The sequence below is a fragment of the Nematostella vectensis genome, chromosome 6, assembly GCF_932526225.1.
Source record: "Nematostella vectensis chromosome 6, jaNemVect1.1, whole genome shotgun sequence".
NCBI classification, from domain to species: Eukaryota; Metazoa; Cnidaria; class Anthozoa; order Actiniaria; family Edwardsiidae; genus Nematostella; species Nematostella vectensis.
The window spans coordinates 7281639-7299899 of record NC_064039.1 but is presented as its reverse complement, the minus strand read 5'-3'; the positions used below and the strand labels follow the sequence as shown (position 1 = coordinate 7299899).

At 41.1% G+C, this 18261-nt stretch overlaps 1 protein-coding gene across 1 annotated transcript; it reads left to right on the top strand.

Annotated features, from left to right (window-relative positions):
* The first annotated feature begins 485 nt into the window (after positions 1-485).
* Positions 486-13948, top strand: LOC5515065 (soluble guanylate cyclase 88E). The gene is made up of 8 exons (XM_048729143.1): positions 486-1768; positions 6487-6734; positions 10690-10819; positions 11530-11676; positions 11753-11899; positions 12226-12495; positions 12909-12998; positions 13229-13948. Exons 1-8 carry the CDS (start codon positions 962-964, stop codon positions 13676-13678), a joined length of 2289 nt encoding a protein of 762 aa, XP_048585100.1. The 5' UTR covers positions 486-961; the 3' UTR covers positions 13679-13948.
* Positions 13949-18261: the final 4313 nt, after the last annotated feature.

Genomic DNA, 18261 nt, shown 5'->3' with positions numbered 1-18261 from the left:
CTTTGATAGTAAACTCTGTAATTATTTTGATGGAACGATTAAAATTTTGCCGAAAATCCCCTTGTCGGTCCATAACGATTTTAAATTAAGCTCCATTATTATGATATGATTTCGCAAGTGTAGGCGGGTGAAAATGCGTGAAGTTTTCTTCATGGTGTTGATAAGCATTCTAGGATTCTCCCCTGCAGTGGGTTAGCAAATAACAAGAATTTCTACCGCCGTCTTGGGGAGCATATAGGCTATCGATTCTCGTTTACAATAAAAGAACGAATGATCAATTAATAATGCGTAAAGTATAAGATCAAACAACTTTGAGTGATCCAAGGTCTCAGATTAGCCCAATGAATGGGATCAAAGGCAACAGAACAACATACTGCGTGCTAGCATTAATCATATTTTCTGTGCATTTGTCTGGCTTGTAAACAAATTTTCCCATTTCCGGTTGTTTCCCCACCACAGGACCCCCACAGGCGGCAGAGCACTTGACTTACGAAAAGTCAGACCATTTACTTACTGTTAATTTATGCTATAGCTGCGGGAATTGATTAATTTTTGTTTGCAGTTGTCACTAATTAAACCTAGTCCGCGTGAGAGACTGTTCGAGGCTGTTTAGAGTGCGGTCCATCGACCTTCGTTCGTACTGCATTACCATACGGTGTTGTTACACAACACACAAGGCTCAGCGTGACGAGTTGTGTACAGATGGACGCGGCTCTATTCATATGTGCCGGATTATAGCAAAGACTTTAACGATAACTCCACAGTATTAACTGCCTCAGGTGCGGAGAACTTCCCCATGCCGTTTTTACAGCCGGGTAAATCCGTTGTGTTTGTGGTTTCGAAGATACCGCGTAACGTGACAATGGATAAGTCGCTAAGCGTAAATATATGGCCTGCTACTTGAACACAAATTCGGGATCATCAGGGACTATTTTACTGTCCCGTCTGTTTTTATCTAGACATGGTGTACGGTCTTTTACTTGAAAATGTCAGCAGTCTATTGACCAGCCGATATGGCGAAGATACTTGGCACAAAATCCGCGAGAATGCCGGCGTTCAACAACACACTTTTGCTATACACAATATTTATTCGGACTCGATATTTCAGCGGCTAGTGAGTTCAGCTGAGGAAATCACTGGCGAGGACCGTAACAGCCTACTCGAGTCAACTGGCGCTCTTTTTGTATCGTTCATCGGACAATTCGGATACGACAAAATATTACGGATTCTCGGACGACACATTCGCGATTTTTTAAATGGCCTCGATAACCTTCATGAATTTATGCGATTTACGTACCCCAAGTTAAAAGCGCCGTCATTTCATTGTAGCGAAGAAACGGAGCGCGGAATGAAACTCCACTATCGTTCATCGCGTAAGGGATTTCTTTATTATGTAGTAGGACAGATTAGGGAAGTCGGGAAAATGTTCTATGATCAACAAATTGAGGTGGAAGTTCTCGAGCAGCACGAGAGTAAGGAAGGCTTTGTGGCTGTCATGCAATTGTATTTTGACAACAGAGCTTTCATCTCCGCTCGCAAGCGACCTAAACGTCACTCAGTCATTTCTCTTGGTGGCGAAACGGATAGTTTGAGTATCCACATAGATGTCTTCTACGAGGTTTTCCCCTTCCATGTTGTCTATGACAAATCCATGACCATCACGAGTGTCGGATCGAGTTTGGAAGCTGTGCTGCCAAATCTGGTTGGTTGTAAAATCACAGACGAATTCTCACTCATCAGGCCGTTTCTGGACTTCTCCTGGGAAAGTGTAAGTATTATATTTCTAAATCTCTTTTAACTATTATAGCTATCGTACGTTCCAATTAAGTTTGTAAGAGTTCCCCCACAAGATTTGGGTTATCGCACGTTTATTGACAAGGCCGTGAAAAATGTGCTATCGATAAGAATTAGTCATGTTAAGTAAGTGCGCGGACATAAATTCTCCTTAACCTTTACTCCTTGAAAATTTCTCCTTGAGACGTTCGTAAAATAACTCGATAATACGGATCGCTTTCGTTTGCGCTGAGAAAAATATGCCAGACGCAAAAAAAAAAATTGTCTATTTGTGGGCCCTTTTTCTCAATTTCCATGAATCTGTTAGGTAGGTGGACGGTAGAAATTATTTTTAATGACATTTTCCCCTCAGTTTTTAAATATAATTGACGAGTCTTAGTTAACAAGGAATTATTTGCTGTAATAACACGAAGAAGTCGCATGTTTTATTTTTATTTTTAGCATTTTCGATTTTGGACTTTTTTATTTACCAACTACATTTTCGAAAGCAAGAACGTTTTGAGTTTTCAGCCAGTTTCCTCTCTCGAGCAAGCTTTTGTAACACAGTTGTTAATGAAATCCCTTGGGACCTACGTAGCCATTATCAGTTTTACTTCAAATTAAATTTTGGCACCACAAATCAACATTATTATAAAATTTGCTTTTTAAAGAATGAAAAGAAAACATAATTTCTTTTCAGTCCAATATCGCGCCTTCAATATAACCAACATTATTCAAATAGCCAGTAAAATCCCTTATTTTAATTTAAAAAAAAAACTGGCTTTCTTTATTAATGATTTTATTCGCCAATATTTATTTCAGTCAATTTCTATTTTCTAAATATTATTTTAGTTGATTGGAATGTATTTACTGAATTGTGTTGAGAACTTGAGTTGAGCAGCTAAACAAAGTATACATGGTTGCCTGGTAACAGTACCATCTGTTTAGTGGCTGGCCGTGAATATTTAATGAGGCATTGACCACTTTTGTAACATATCCAGGATAATTACACCAGCTGCCTGAATTCACTAATGCAGACAAAGTTGCTTGTAAGCTAAAAATATGATAAAACCAAATAGAAATTATCCTAAATACACCCAAGTATCGATATGTTACCAAGATTTGGGTGGTTTAAAGCTGAGAACTGCCCATCCACAAATCTCCTGAGTGATATCATTTCCTTGAACTAAATCTAAAACTTTGATACCTCTAAGGTCCTCTAAGTTAGCTAGTACCATTCATATGATTGCAGACTTTTGAATTAACTGTGCACTCTGTTATGGAGTAAAAAGTCCGTGTATAGAAAATAAGGGTAAGAGAAATTTGCTGAACGATAAACGATACTTTATGACAATTAGAATTCCGTGTCCCACCAATATAGTACAAAAACTACAAAATTTACATAATGCGCCGTCCTCCCCCTTTTATAGGGACCGACATAGCAAAAATGGCATGACATTTTCTAATTCTCAATATATAAGCTCAAATCCGCATACAAGTAGTTCCTCTGACCAAAAGCTTAATTCCAAATTTTAAAGAAATTTAGAAGATATGAAATTTAAATATTAGCGAGCAAAGTTGATTTCTGATCAGAGCCCGACTTCTCCCTAAAAACGAGGAGGATTCATACTTTGAACATTTGAAAATTGCAATGGAATTTGATTCAGAATTCAATAGCAGCACGTGAAAATGTGTTTCGTTCTGATACATTTCAGCCGTTTTCCGTAAAACCACGATGTGAAAGCTTCAAGTTTCACGGTCAATTGAGGACGCGGACGTTTGGACTGTAAACTCCACTAACTACGTTCGCTACTATAGAAATAATGTCCTTAGTTTCTTTTTATCTGTCTCTGACTATAATGTTTTGCTTATATTCCATTGCAATTAAATTATTATCGATCGCCACGCGCGAAAACATCTTTTTCGATCGCGTTGTCCTAGCCGTCGTCGTCGTCGTCCTTGCTTAAAGTCCCTAATGTAATTTATATCGATTGGTTATATCCGACTGGTTCATTATATTTTCTAGTGCCATATTTGAGTATTTCAGGTTAAGTAAATTTGCTTATCCTTTTTGGCATAATATTTAAGTACACTGCTGATATTTTAATACCAAGGTTTCCATAGTAACCTAAGTGTATTTCGTAATCCTTTTTTGCTTTGTATATAGGTTATAATCGCAAAAGTGCATAATTAAAAGAACGTGCTACATCACTGTATGCTTTGAATGAGTAATTAGAAGTGAAGACATCAAAAACAGCATTAATTCTTGTCATGTTATTTTTTCCTTAATTTGAGCACTCGACATAGGGCCATGATCTCTAAAGTTTATTGCCCCATTTAGTATGTCCCCTGTATCAGTTTGTCTTTTTATTAGATAGAGACTTAAAAACATGTCTACCACAACACAAGTAACATTTTAACAAATCTGGAACCTTCTTTTTTTAGCTTCTGCCGTTTTGGAAAAATGGACATTTTATTATCGCAAGAAAGTGTTCCCAAGCAACCTTTGTCTCTAAATATAATAAAAAATAAGTTTTTACTTAGTTCTCAGTTTGCCCATTATCAGATATTGGTCGTTAATCAGTACATTGGCATGAGCATTAGTTACTACCAATCCTTTTATAATAGGTACGCTATGTAAACTACCACAGGGGAGTCCAAATGTTTACCGTAAACCGCGTTGCATCCACAGGTATAAAAAAGATAAGCAAATAAATAAACAAATCAAGGTCAAACTGTGTAGTTCCTCCATTATTCATGTTCCTGTGAATTCCTTTAAATCTGTCAAGGATTCAGATATCTTTTTTATGTTATCCATGATGCACCGCGTGTTACGGCTCATGGATTCACGAGTGCAATGTTATTTGAAAAAGGTGTAATTTAGATAAGACACAAACCGTTGAGAACCGTTGTGTGTGTGAATTTGAGGAGGAAGATCTGGGGCGCGGAATACCTTCGTTAGCCTGGTGGGGGCATGTTTAAAGGGGTGGCGCCATGAGTATTTTTGGCCACGGTTCAATGGGAAGTGTGATAGTAGACGGGACTAGCCTAGGAATAGAGGCTATTATGTCGTGGGGTAGAGGCAACCATAAACGATGAAAATGGCACTGTTAAATTGCTCAATTTAAACTTCCTGTTACTAAAGGCACTTTTCTCTCACTTATAATCATATTACGTCAAGTTTATTATTGATTTTTTGCTTCTTGCTATTAAGAACGCATTCCCTAATGAACATCCTGGGGGAGCACGCAAAAAGCAATATTGTGTATTAGTTAAACGTTTTGCAATTGAAAACTTCGACGCTGATTTGTTAGCTCCAATAGCCCTCGAGGCTTGATTTTGAGTGTTATACTTAAAGCCAGTAAAAGTGGGATATTGACTTCAATGGTGGTCTAGCATGCGCGAGTACAGGGCGATTGTATTGACAATGTTCCCTTAGCACAAGTTAGCGACTGCGTTTGTGTTTCACACCGCCAGACCGAAAAATGACCTAACGCAGGAAGCAGGAAATTGTATTTCATTATTTAAAACGTATTTTTTCCCTTTCTCTTGAATTTTTTATGTTGTATAAATGATAAACCTCACATATATTTTGAAATATTTTTCGCATTTCCCGTTAAAAATCATCGGAGATTGTTACGTAATCGACCGGAAGAAACTGGTGACAATGCGGCTTTAAGTTCTGTTTTTGGTAAGTTAATAGTGGCGGTCACTATTCCTATTCCCTTATTTGTAGCCATATATAAGACGCTTGTATGGTAAACAAATACAAGAAAAATCTCCTGATATTATTTCCAATATAATTTGTAAACAAAGTAATTATTTTTGTTTTAAAGTGAAAAACCCAGTAAAACACAAAAGGTACTAAACCAAACAATGCGAAGTACTTAGATACTGGTTCAAAGGTGGTAAACACAAATCGGCGATCTGTGTAGAAGACGAACCCTTTCTTCGAAGGCCGCCATTTTGAAGGCCAATTTTATTCTTTATTTTATAGATAGAAACCTTGCTTTGTATTTTAGGCTATAGATAATTCTTTTTTGGAGGTGCTTGGGATGTGGGAAGTTTAAGCCTAACAGGTCCATTCTTGGCGCGGGTTTACCTCTATTGTTTGTCTCCAAACATGTTCGCCTAGCGGTCCATATTATAGGTTAGGTTCTTGTGCGCGGGTTTACCTCTAATGTTTGCCTTCTTACATTTTCGCCTAGCGGTCCATATAGGTAAGGTTCTATTGCCAAACTATTACCTCTTATGTTTGTCTTACATGTTCTGTTAGCGGCGTTTTGCGCACATAAACAAAAGTTTTAAGAGAGCGAGTACGCGAGACCCTGGGACGAAGTAGGATTGTTTTACGAATAAAAGTCATTTGCTGTTATGTTAGGTTATCAAATAGACTTCGCTTTTAACTTAAGGTTTTAGTGACCGCGATTGTACCCATTATCATAATTTGATCATTGTAAACCCTCCGAGTTGTAGGCAATGTCCACATCTGCCGACGTAAAAACCTGTTCCTTGAGTGTTATAGCAAATAAGAAAAGGTTCTAGATTCAGTTTCTCTCTGATTTAGCATCGTCCCCTTTCGGCTTTATGCTGTTCTTCTAGCAATTGCTTGGCAACACAAGGATATATATCAATTAGTCCCCCTTGTATCCTTTGTATCCTGCCAAGTAGTTGCTGATTTTACTTTTTAATTTTATCCCAAACACATTATAGGTATTTGTTCACACAAATGTAGTTTTCGAGCTGCAGTCACGAAGCAAGGCACTGAGCATGCGCAAGAATGGCAAGGTGCAAAATGGCTTATTGATGGGTTGCCCAATAATGGACGCGCTTGGTGAAGGCGTCAATGGTAACCATGACAACAACCACAACGTGACCGAGTTTGACAGCAGAATTCACCTCAAGGGTCAGATGATGTACATCGACGAGTGGAAGGCAATGGCTTACCTAGCCACGCCCATGTAAGTGACCATACACGTGACAAGCACGTGTACCTCTAACACCCATGTAAGCGACAATATACCTCTTACGCCCATGTAAGTGACCATACACGTGACAAGCACGTGTACCTCTCACGCCCATGTAAGTGACAATACACGTGACTAGCACGTGTACATCTCACGCCCATGTAAGTGACCATACACGTGACAAGCACGTGTACCTCTCACGCCCATGTAAGTGACCATACACGTGACGAGCACGTGTACCTCTCACGCCCATGTAAGTGACCATACACGTGACTAGCACGTGTACCTCTCACGCCCATGTAAGTGACCATACACGTGACTAGCACGTGTACCTCGTCAGGCCCATGTAAGTGACCAGACACGTGACTAGCACGCGTACCTCGTCACGCCAATGTAAGTGACCATACACGTGAGACCAACACATTCATCTCATATATTTTTCCGTCTCTTTGGAATGTACACGTATATTGTTTTGTAGTCCCATGGAAGGTTGAGAGAGGTTATTCAAAGCGTGTCTTTTTCGGCTTTTAATAAGTAAGACGCCACCCCTATCTGGTCTGTGTTGTTACTGTAGCAAAAAGATAAAATATTTATTGTCCTGTGCTCAGTATAATCACTGTCGCCTCGCAAGGTATTCTCTGTAAAGGTATTTAGGGTTTTCAAAGAGATTAACTCTTTATTCGACGATAGTAATATGTTCGACGAAAGTAATATGTAAATTATGCCTGGCATAGTCAATTGATAGAAAAATATATATTGAGTACGATTTCTAGACTCGAAACCAATCATCGAACGTCTAGATTAGTTCGATTTCGTTCAGTGATATTATAACAAATGCAAAAATTAACTTATTGCAAGTTCAAAACACGAGTAAAGCTAACATTTCGATTAGCAAATTCTAAAACTGAAATATTACCCAAACGGTAGCGCGACAATAATACAGCCTATTGGATCCGAACATGCATCACGATCGTTTAGACTTCGCAAAGCAAGGTTTAATCGCCTTGAAAAAGTCGCTGTATACAAATTTTGTTGATCCGGAATACGGCTTTTTAGTCCTCTGCTTTCAACACGCTAGCTTCTGTGGTTGTTGTTTTGAATTGGCAATTAATTCCTATCTTTTTTAACACAAGCGGAGAAACAAAATACTTCGGAATACCGCAAAGATTACACCGCATTAATTTCTGTTTAGTCTCGGTTTACTGGAACCGCGAGTACATTGATTTTTCTGTCGGTTCTGGATAAACTCCAAATTTTTTTACCACAGGATAAGGCTACTGTTTTTTTTTCTAACAAAACACAAAGTATGATTATGCGAACCTCGGCAATTACGCTACTTAGAAAAATATTTTGTCGCTGCTATTTATTTGTTTGTGGTTTTCGAAACTCTGAAAAATCGAAAGTGGTTTGACTTAAAAAATCTAATCTATCACGCAGTCTTTCTACCTAATTAAAACCTTGATGTTGATCAATTTCACTTTCTTTCTGCAAACTTATCTTGATGTAGACGTGATACTTTTATTTCTCAGGAAGGAAATACGAAAAAAATATTGTCAAAAGATGTTAAATGCAGTAGTCGTAACAGCGAATCGATCCAAAATAATGAGTTTTAAATTGAATTTGAGTTACACGAATGGTTTCTCAAACAGTTACCTTTTATTGGCATTATCACCTTTGAGCTATATATATTTTTTTTTTTTTGAAAATTCAAGACCCCACTTAACTACTGAGTTCACGTGAACAATGATTATTCCATACGCTCACGTTCACAGTCGCCTCGGGTGTGATACGTGCTTCCTTAAAGATCCGCTCCTCTTTGTGAACTTACTGGAAAGGAAATAGTTAGGTGCTTAAAGACGTTTTTTTCAAAAGCTCCATTAAAAAGCATTTTAATATTTTGAATCCATTCGATGAGTTCCGCTATTGGCTTCGGAACTTATTTATTTGGCCTCGTGGCGTACTATGACTGTACCCGCTGGGCGAAGGCTGGTTTCGCTATTTGCCTTAATCCACGCTTGCTTTAGTGATTGACTTACATTGTTAGCATCTACGCCTCCTGTCTTTACTAAGAAGTTGCTGGTGACTCAAGCACTAATTCATTTATTTTTATACCTCAATTTAGTGGCCAATCCGAAAACCAGAATCTTTTGAATTGGTTTTTTGAACTGTCCACTTTTATACCTCAATTTAGTGGCCAATCCAAAAACCAGAATCTTTTGAATTGGTTTTTTGAACTGTCCACTTTTATACCTCAATTTAGTGGCCAATCCGAAAACCAGAATCTTTTGAATTGGTTTTTTGAACTGTCCACTTTTATACCTCAATTTAGTGGCCAATCCGAAAACCAGAATCTTTTGAATTGGTTTTTTGAACTGTCCACTTTTATACCTCAATTTAGTGGCCAATCCGAAAACCAGAATCTTTTGAATTGGTTTTTTGAACTGTCCACTTTTATACCTCAATTTAGTGGCCAATCCGAAAACCAGAATCTTTTGAATTGGTTTTTTGAACTGTCCACTTTTATACCTCAATTTAGTGGCCAATCCGAAAACCAGAATCTTTTGAATTGGTTTTTTGAACTGTCCACTTTTATACCTCAATTTAGTGGCCAATCCGAAAACCAGAATCTTTTGAATTGGTTTTTTGAACTGTCCACTTTTATACCTCAATTTAGTGGCCAATCCGAAAACCAGAATCTTTTGAATTGGTTTTTTGAACTGTCCACTTTTATACCTCAATTTAGTGGCCAATCCGAAAACCAGAATCTTTTGAATTGGTTTTTTGAACTGTCCACTTTTATACCTCAATTTAGTGGCCAATCCGAAAACCAGAATCTTTTGAATTGGTTTTTTGAACTGTCCACTTTTATACCTCAATTTAGTGGCCAATCCGAAAACCAGAATCTTTTGAATTGGTTTTTTGAACTGTCCACTTTTATACCTCAATTTAGTGGCCAATCCGAAAACCAGAATCTTTTGAATTGGTTTTTTGAACTGTCCACTTTTATACCTCAATTTAGTGACCAATCCGAAAACCAGAATCTTTTGAATTGGTTTTTTGAACTGTCCACTTTTATACCTCAATTTAGTGGCCAATCCGAAAACCAGAATCTTTTGAATTGGTTTTTTGAACTGTCCACTTTTATACCTCAATTTAGTGGCCAATCCGAAAACCAGAATCTTTTGAATTGGTTTTTTGAACTGTCCACTTTTATACCTCAATTTAGTGACCAATCCGAAAACCAGAATCTTTTGAATTGGTTTTTTGAACTGTCCACTTTTATACCTCAATTTAGTGGCCAATCCGAAAACCAGAATCTTTTGAATTGGTTTTTTGAACTGTCCACTTTTATACCTCAATTTAGTGGCCAATCCGAAAACCAGAATCTTTTGAATTGGTTTTTTGAACTGTCCACTTTTTAAAGCACTTGTGCTACCAGGCCCAGGATTTTTTTTGGGGAGGGAGGGGGGGGGGGTGCGCAATCCGAAAAAGTGGACCTAATTTTTCCCTGGGTGCGGGGGGAGGGGGGGGGGAGCAGTGGGTTCTCTGATAAAAATCTGACACCCCGAAAAAACAAAAAGGGATTTTTTTATGCCCTTGCAGTATCTCCACGGGACGTTTATTGTCGGATTTGACTACAAATAGCACGTCTATTGAGAACGTGCTGTTTGAGGCCGTTGTGGGGGGGGGGGGGGGGGGGGGGGCGTTCGCCAGCCATTAAGTAATCATCCATGCAAGAACTAGGCGAAGTCCCATTGTCCTGCTACAAAAGCTTTATCATAGCTTTACCACAGAATCATTTTTTGGGCTAAACAAACAGGCAGAACATATAGAAGAGAGCCTTAGCGTGCGTGGCCCGCCAACCTCCATTACGGCCGCTTTTATGGCAGCATAGTAGCACTGTATTCCCTTAAGCCCTAGGGCTAAATATCCATTGCCTTTTTTACAGCATTCAGAACCTTGACGTGATGTGTCGCATAGGGCTGTTTATAAATGATCTGAGCATGCACGACTCCAGTAGAGACCTGGTGCTCGCCGGAACTCAGCAGTCCGCAGAACTGAAACTCGCCCTGGATCAGGTGGCCATCAGAGCTAGTGGATTTTAGGGAGGGTGGGATAGGGGGCGGAACTATTTATTTATTTATTTACTCAACTTACTTACTTACTTACTTACTTACTTACTTACTTACTTACTTACTTACTTACTTACTTACTTACTTACTTACTTACTTACTTACTTACTTACTTACTTACTTACTTACTTACTTACTTACTTACTTACTTACTTACTTACTTACTTACTTACTTACTTACTTACTTACTTACTTACTTACTTACTTACTTACTTACTTACTTACTTACTTACTTACTTACTTACTTACTTACTTACTTACTTACTTACTTACTTACTTACTTATCATGGCGGTTTATGGATCTTCAGTCGTGGATGCTGTGCGGTAAATTTTAGTTGACTTTAGGACATGACGGGGACATGACGAATATAGGAGGTGAGAAGCGAAGGCACTGCTCAAAGACTCAAAAATCTGTAGAGGGAAGAGAGATGAAGGGAGAAATATGATATCACATAGCTTTGGGAGGCGCTAGCTGATGGGAATAGCTGGTGCATTTGATCTCAAGGGGGAATGAGCAATGGATGTCGGCTAGCTGTGAGGACTAGCTAGTCGATCTTTAGTGTTTAGAGAAATAAGAGGAAGAATGAGGAAATAGGTAAACGATTTAGATAAGAAGCTTTTCATAAAGATGTTGTTGATTGATTGATATCCCATAGGAAGTGCAAAAGAGCGCCAAACTTGAAGAAAGCATGCGTGAACTGGATAACGAGAAGCTTCGTACGGACGCTCTTCTCTACCAAATGATTCCCAAAACAGTGGCAGACCGACTGCGTAAAGGCGAACCCGCACTCAACACATGCGAGGTCTGTCTGTCTCTATGTCCGTCTGTCTGTGATGCTTGTCTGTTAATCAAGCTTAACACTACGTCTTTTCTTGTAGACGTTCTCGAATGTGACGATCCTGTTCAGTGACGTCGTTGGTTTCACCACCATCTGCTCCCTCATCGCGCCAATGCAGGTTGTCACCATGTTAAACTGCATGTACACAACCTTCGACAAACTAAGCGAGAAGCACAATGTTTATAAGGTATACGGCTTGTAACATTTCACCGATGCACACATTGAAACAAGTACTGGGGGAGCAGAAATATACTTCTTCGGTTTTTGCCCCTGGCTACCAATTTTTGTTCCGAGGTCTGATGAATACTACCCTGGTTCCAGAGGCTCCTTCTTTCCTTCTCTCTGTTTAATGGCTCGTACAAGACAACAGGTCGCCGCTTCGCGGCTCTTGTCGCGGCGCGTGAGTAGTGAAACTTGGAGCCTCTGGAACCAGGGTAGATGAATACACCTACTCCAATAAACCCCGCAAATCGATTAGAAATGGTATCGAGGTTTACTCCATAATCTCTGTAGGTGGAGACCATCGGCGATGCGTACATGGTGGTCAGCGGTATCCCCGAACGCACCAAATACCACGCCGAGCACGTGGCAGACATGGCGCTGAACATGCTGTCGGCCATGCCCGAGATCGAGGATCCCGCGGGACTGAACGAACACTTGAGGATACGAATAGGGATACACACCGGTACGGTGGTGGCGGGCGTGGTCGGCCTAAAGATGCCGCGGTACTGTCTCTTTGGTGACACCGTCAACACTGCGTCTAGAATGGAGTCTACAGGACTGGTGAGTACAGGGGGGGGGGTAAGGGCTCAGAGTAGAGAGCACGTGGAGAGCACGTGTAGCACAGTTGGCCGAGCGTTGTTCTGTGGTGCCTTCCAAGCATTGGGGGACTGGATTACTGGTTCAACTTCCGACGCAAGTCGAGTTTGTTGATTCTCGTGTGTTTCTCTGAGATCGAGGACGGCATAAGGATAATTATTAGCGGAATTATGTAGATGCAAATCCCTACATAGACGTTCCCTGGCAGTTACTTTATTCAAGCCCGCCAACCAAATCTTGATAGTAAATGAGTATCTGGGCTGGCTTAAAGGGTGCTACACCCCCTGGATGTATCTAGGGAATCAACAAGATCGGGAGGCAAGTGTAAGATTGGAAAAGAGCGAACTGACTTGTGTTGTCTAATTGTTCATCTTCAGGCAATGGCTATTCACGTTAGCGAAGACACTCAGAAATTTCTTGCAAAAGCAAATTACGCGCTAAAGCAGCGAGGAAGCATGGATATCAAGGTGAATCTCATTCAATATTATACCATTCCCTTATCTATTATTTTATCTTCCTCTCTGTATAGCGAATAAGTTTCCGTGATAATTTGAAATTCTCCTGCCCCACCCCACCCCCATCTCTTATCTCCCCACCTCTGAAGGCGAAAAAACAAAAAAGACGAAAAAAACCCAACGTGCATAGCCCAAGGCACCTGTCTTTTTCAGCGATATCTGAATGCTAATGCGCCTTGTAGGGTAAGGGAGGCATGAAGACATACTGGTTACTTGGACACTTGGACGGCTCATTCTCCCGCGAGAGGAGCGCGTATTCGCGGTCACAAATGGCATCAAGAGAAAGTAGCACGGAAGACTTCATGCTTGGAAGCTCATTCAATTCTCGCGTCTCTATGAATCCCGTAGACCTGCCTGCAGGCGACCATATAAGCGCGCCCGATTCAGAGGGGATGCCTGTGGCGTACTACGGTCACTGTCCCCACACCCCTCGGGGCACGCAGGACGGAATGCGCGTTCGCTGGGATGATGTGGAAGTAAAACAATCGCCAAAAGAGAGTCAGAACAACGATGTTAAAAAAGTGAGGGAGGTTAAACCTTTCATTGCGAAACCGAGACAAGAGGAGAAAGAGATCAGACCCCCAGCCAAGTCACGTGGTCTGGTCATGACGTCTTACTGTACAGTTCTATGATAAGCAACGGTTACGGTTAATTAAATGTGTTGCGTAGTGATTAAATCGTGTACATTTTGTATATATATCCGGGGGTCCTTAGATACTATTTAACAATAATTAGATCGTGTACATTTTGTATATATATCCGAGGGTCCTTAGATACTATTTAACAATAATAAGTAAAAATGTCATTCGCATATTATTGCGAATCCTGTGAGCTGATTGGTTCGCTTGTTGATTTGAAACTACATGGCGATTTACCAAGAAAAAAGGACATCTTAACTGCAATCATGAAAATGTGTATAATAATCGTGATGAGATCTAAAATCCCTTTCCCCCTTGTGACGCGTAGCTGATCCGGAGATTCATCAGTCTTAGTCACCTGCTAGTTCCCCTTTCAGTTTTTGCCGAATTTTCAGTTTTTGCCAAATTTTCCGAAAATTACTGACCTTCTGGGGGCCCTGTTGATGAAGGTGATAGTTAGGTAGTGTTCATTATATACCAAGAGGCGGGAAGATACTTGGGGAGGGGGGGGAAAGGAATTTTTTTAACCACCCAAAGGGGGGCTCCGGAAAAGAAGTTGACCCTCTAAGGGGCTTGCTTCGAATTTTTTATGAGTTCTAAAATCCTGAGGACTTTTTAAGGGGAGAGTACCAGAAAAAATAAGCACTGAAGAGGGGGTGGGGGGCTCTGAGTCATAAACTCTGAAATTTTAAGGAGTCAAAAACACCTCAGGGCATTTAATGAACACTCCCTTATGGTAATGAAAAAGGACGGACAAATTTGATATTCAACTTAGCAATTCAACAAATCCCAGCAAACTCCGAATCATAGAATTTAGATAAAAACTCGTAAAACAATAGTCTTCTTCGCAGTGTTCTGACCGCTAAGTGCATTGCGTGACAGGTCGATTGTTTGTGCATTGCGTGACAGGTCGATTGTAAATGCATTGCATAACAGCTCTATTGTAAGTGCATTGCGTGACAGGTCGATTGTAAGTGCATTGCGTGACAGGTCGATTGTAAGTGCATTGCGAGACAGGTCAGAACGACTGCGCAAAAGAAGATTTTAACCACTCTAAGAAAATTATAACTCAATGAAGGTGAGCAAAATAATCTTCATCCATATCCCTTGAAATCATTCACACTCATCCGCTCAATGTCAATAATTAAATAATTATGATAATAATACAGTGGACCCTGATAACTCGAGCTTGGATGACTCAGCAGTGACAGTACAGTGTAAAAATACTAGTGAGGCAGCATACTCTTAAGAACCGGTTCATTAAGTCAAGCTTTTGCCTTCTCGAATCTTGTTATTTGGATTGGTAAAATGAACAGTCCGACGTCTGAACAATAGTCCAGTTTTGAGTTCCGTTGTGCCTGCTGGTCATAGGTACAGAGGACGCATAAATACAGTGCAAGCCTCGGTTTCAATTGAATCGATTGCAAATACCAGCGGGATCATGAAGTATTCACAGGTTTTTGCATTGTTTTATTCCAAGTTCAAGAGGATTCTCGCTGGTATGCGCATGAAATTTGCCTCAAGTCGAGGCTTACACTGTATTTATGCATCCTTAGTCTGGAAGTCCAGCGGTCATAGTGAAACTAGAAACTGGGCTATTACTTTTGCACGCCGGAAGTTCTGTACGGCGCTTAGCATGGCTGCGTCACTCGCGCTGCTCAGCACCGATTCAAACATCATTAGGTTCTACGCGGCAGGAGCGCGACGTATAAGAAACGGGCCTCTCATTGTGCAGGCTAGGTGCACGAGAGGGTGATTGTTCTGTAAAAATGTAAATACATGAACAAATGTATTAAACAGTTTCTTATGACTCGTTTTCGATAAAAAAAGACTAACAGATGGGTGGGCCTGGAAAACGCAGAGGGAGGGGGGGTGCGCAGAGAGAGGGGGTACGTAGAGAGAGGAGGTACGCAGAGAGAGGGAATACTCAAAGAGAGGTGGTACGCAGAGAGAGAGGATACTCAGAGAGAGGGGATACTCAGAGAAAGGGGATTCTCAGAGAGAGAGGATACTCAGAGAGAGGGGATACTCAGAGAAAGGGGATTCTCAGAGAAAGGGGTACGCAGAGAGAGGGAATACTCAAAGAGAGGTGGTGCGCAGAGAGAGGGGTACTCAGAGAGTGGGGATACTCAGAGAGAGGGGGTACTCAGAGAGAGGGGGCACGCAGAGAGAGGGAATACTCAGAGAGAGGGGGCACGTAGAAAGAGGGGATACTCAGAGAGAGGGGATACTCAGAGAGGGGGTACGCAGATAGAGAGAGAGGGGGGCACGCAGAAAGTGGGGGTAAGCAGAGAGAGGGGATACTTTAGAGAGGGAGTACGCAGAGAGAGGGGGTACGCACCAGAGATAGGGGATACGCAGAGAAAGGGGATAATCAGAGAGGGGGGTACGCAGAGAGAGGGGATAATCAAATAGAGGAAGTACGCAGAGAGAGGGGATGCGCAGAGAGAGGGGAGAATCAGAGAGGGGTGTACCCAGAGATAGGGGGTACTCAGAGAGTGGGGATAATCAGAGAGAGGGGGTACGCAGAGAGACGGGGTAGGCAGAGAGAGGGGATACGCAGAAAGAGGGGATAATCAGAGAGAGGGAATACGCAGAGATGGGATACGCAGAGAGAGGGGATAATCAGAGAGGGGTGTACCCAGAGAGAGGGAGTACGCAGAGAGAGGGGATACTTATAGAGGGGGAGTACGAAGAAAGAGGGGGTACGCAGAGAGCATATCAAACATATTCCCCAAGGATAGTGTCCTTCGTTTGCATTGCCTTATATGGTCATTGATGCCCATATTTAGAAGAGCTAAAGTTTTCCCGCTCCCTGATCTCCAGAAAATATGGTGAAAAATGCTGATTCCTGTCAATTTGAGACTCGTGGCAAGAATTTGTCCAAAAAAACCTGACAGCTTGGTCAAATTTTTATCTCACTAATCTTGAAAAGCCCTTAGACCCAGGCCTCCCAGAGATTGACCGAGCGGGTTTGAAGGTCACCCAAATATTGATATGTGGGGGTGCGCAGAGAGAGAGGGGATACCCAGAGAGAGGGGGTACGCAGAGAGAGGGGGTACTCAGAGAGAGAGGATACGCAGAGAGAGGGGGTACGTAGAGAGTGGGGATACTCAGAGAGTGGGAGTACCCAGATAGAGGGGATAATCAGAGAAGGGGGTACGCAGAGAGTGGTGATAATCAGAGAGGGGGAATACGCAGAGAGAAAAGGTACGCAGAGAGAGGGGATAATCAGAGAGGGGTGTACCCAGAGAGAGGGGGCTCTTGTTATGATTACCAGAGATAAAACGCAAAACAACGAACCCGCGCGTTCCAAGTCGAGATTAGGAAACTAATTGGCTGACTCACTCGTCCGTTCTTGCTCATTTAACATTTTAATCTGTCTGACGACATATAAATTAATAAATACTAACTAAATTGAGTAGACTAAGACTAGATATTTATATGGTCTGTCATCACACACACAAGTCGGATCGCCATATTGGATTTCTCCGACAATCTCGCACTTTTCGGAGATGGTGATCGGAAAATTCCGACTGTGAGGTTGGGTATGACCGCTGGGAGTCCGCGGACTCGACCACAATCTACGTCCGTGGGAAATTGCCTCCCGATTTCGAAGCCTCTGCAGACGATGTGATACGTTCGCTTCTGCGTGAACAGTATTTATACCGTCCGCTTGACCGCGCCTTAACCGACTCCGAAACACTCCGATAGGCTCCAGTGCCTTTTACATTCAAAATTGCCGCGTTTGATTCATAGCTCACTTCGCGAAAGCACCCTAGCTCCCAGACTTGCACTACTACCACGAATCAACTGATACAGCCATCATTGTGCAGAAGTTTTTAGATCGCGTGCTTGTTCATGACTCGTAGAAGTTTGATATCTATTGTTTCATGTAGTCATCTTGACTAACGGTATTTAGTGATTAATGCTATAACGATTTTTTTTTGTTTAGCACGACTTTCTAGCAATATCTCAAAGTCCTTGAAATTTCGGCTCGCGTCATACTTGTAACAGTCTACTGATCGCTTTAACGACTTTTCAATTACTTATTGTTGCGGTTTCAGATTACATGCGGCCTCGGCCGTAAAAAAAAAAAAAACTCTACGCAACTATTTGACTTTTGCTGTAGTGCGCTGTCACTCAATATACTCTAAACCAACCACAGCCCAAAGCATGGCCTTTCAATAAAGCATATTGTATAACAAGCTCTTATTAAAGGAGTGTTTGGGTCGTACGGGAATTTATGGACCCGATATTTTTTTATCGTTCTGTTACCCATTTGTTATTTCATGTTTAACCATTTTTTGTTTAGAATGTATAGATATTATAAGAACTTGTTGTTTTGGTGTTTTTACCCTCTATCTTTAATTTCGTGGGTCTGACTTTGTAATGTTGTCATCTCGTTTGAATATTTAAGACTATCATCACTCTAAAAAATAAGGCCATCCCACTACGTTTATTTATAAACAGGCCATGCGTGCGAACTTATAGCTGGAATAGCCTATTCAATAAATATAATTTACCCGTTTTTAATGAAGGATTGGTTGAATTTCGCTGTAATGGTAAACTTATCT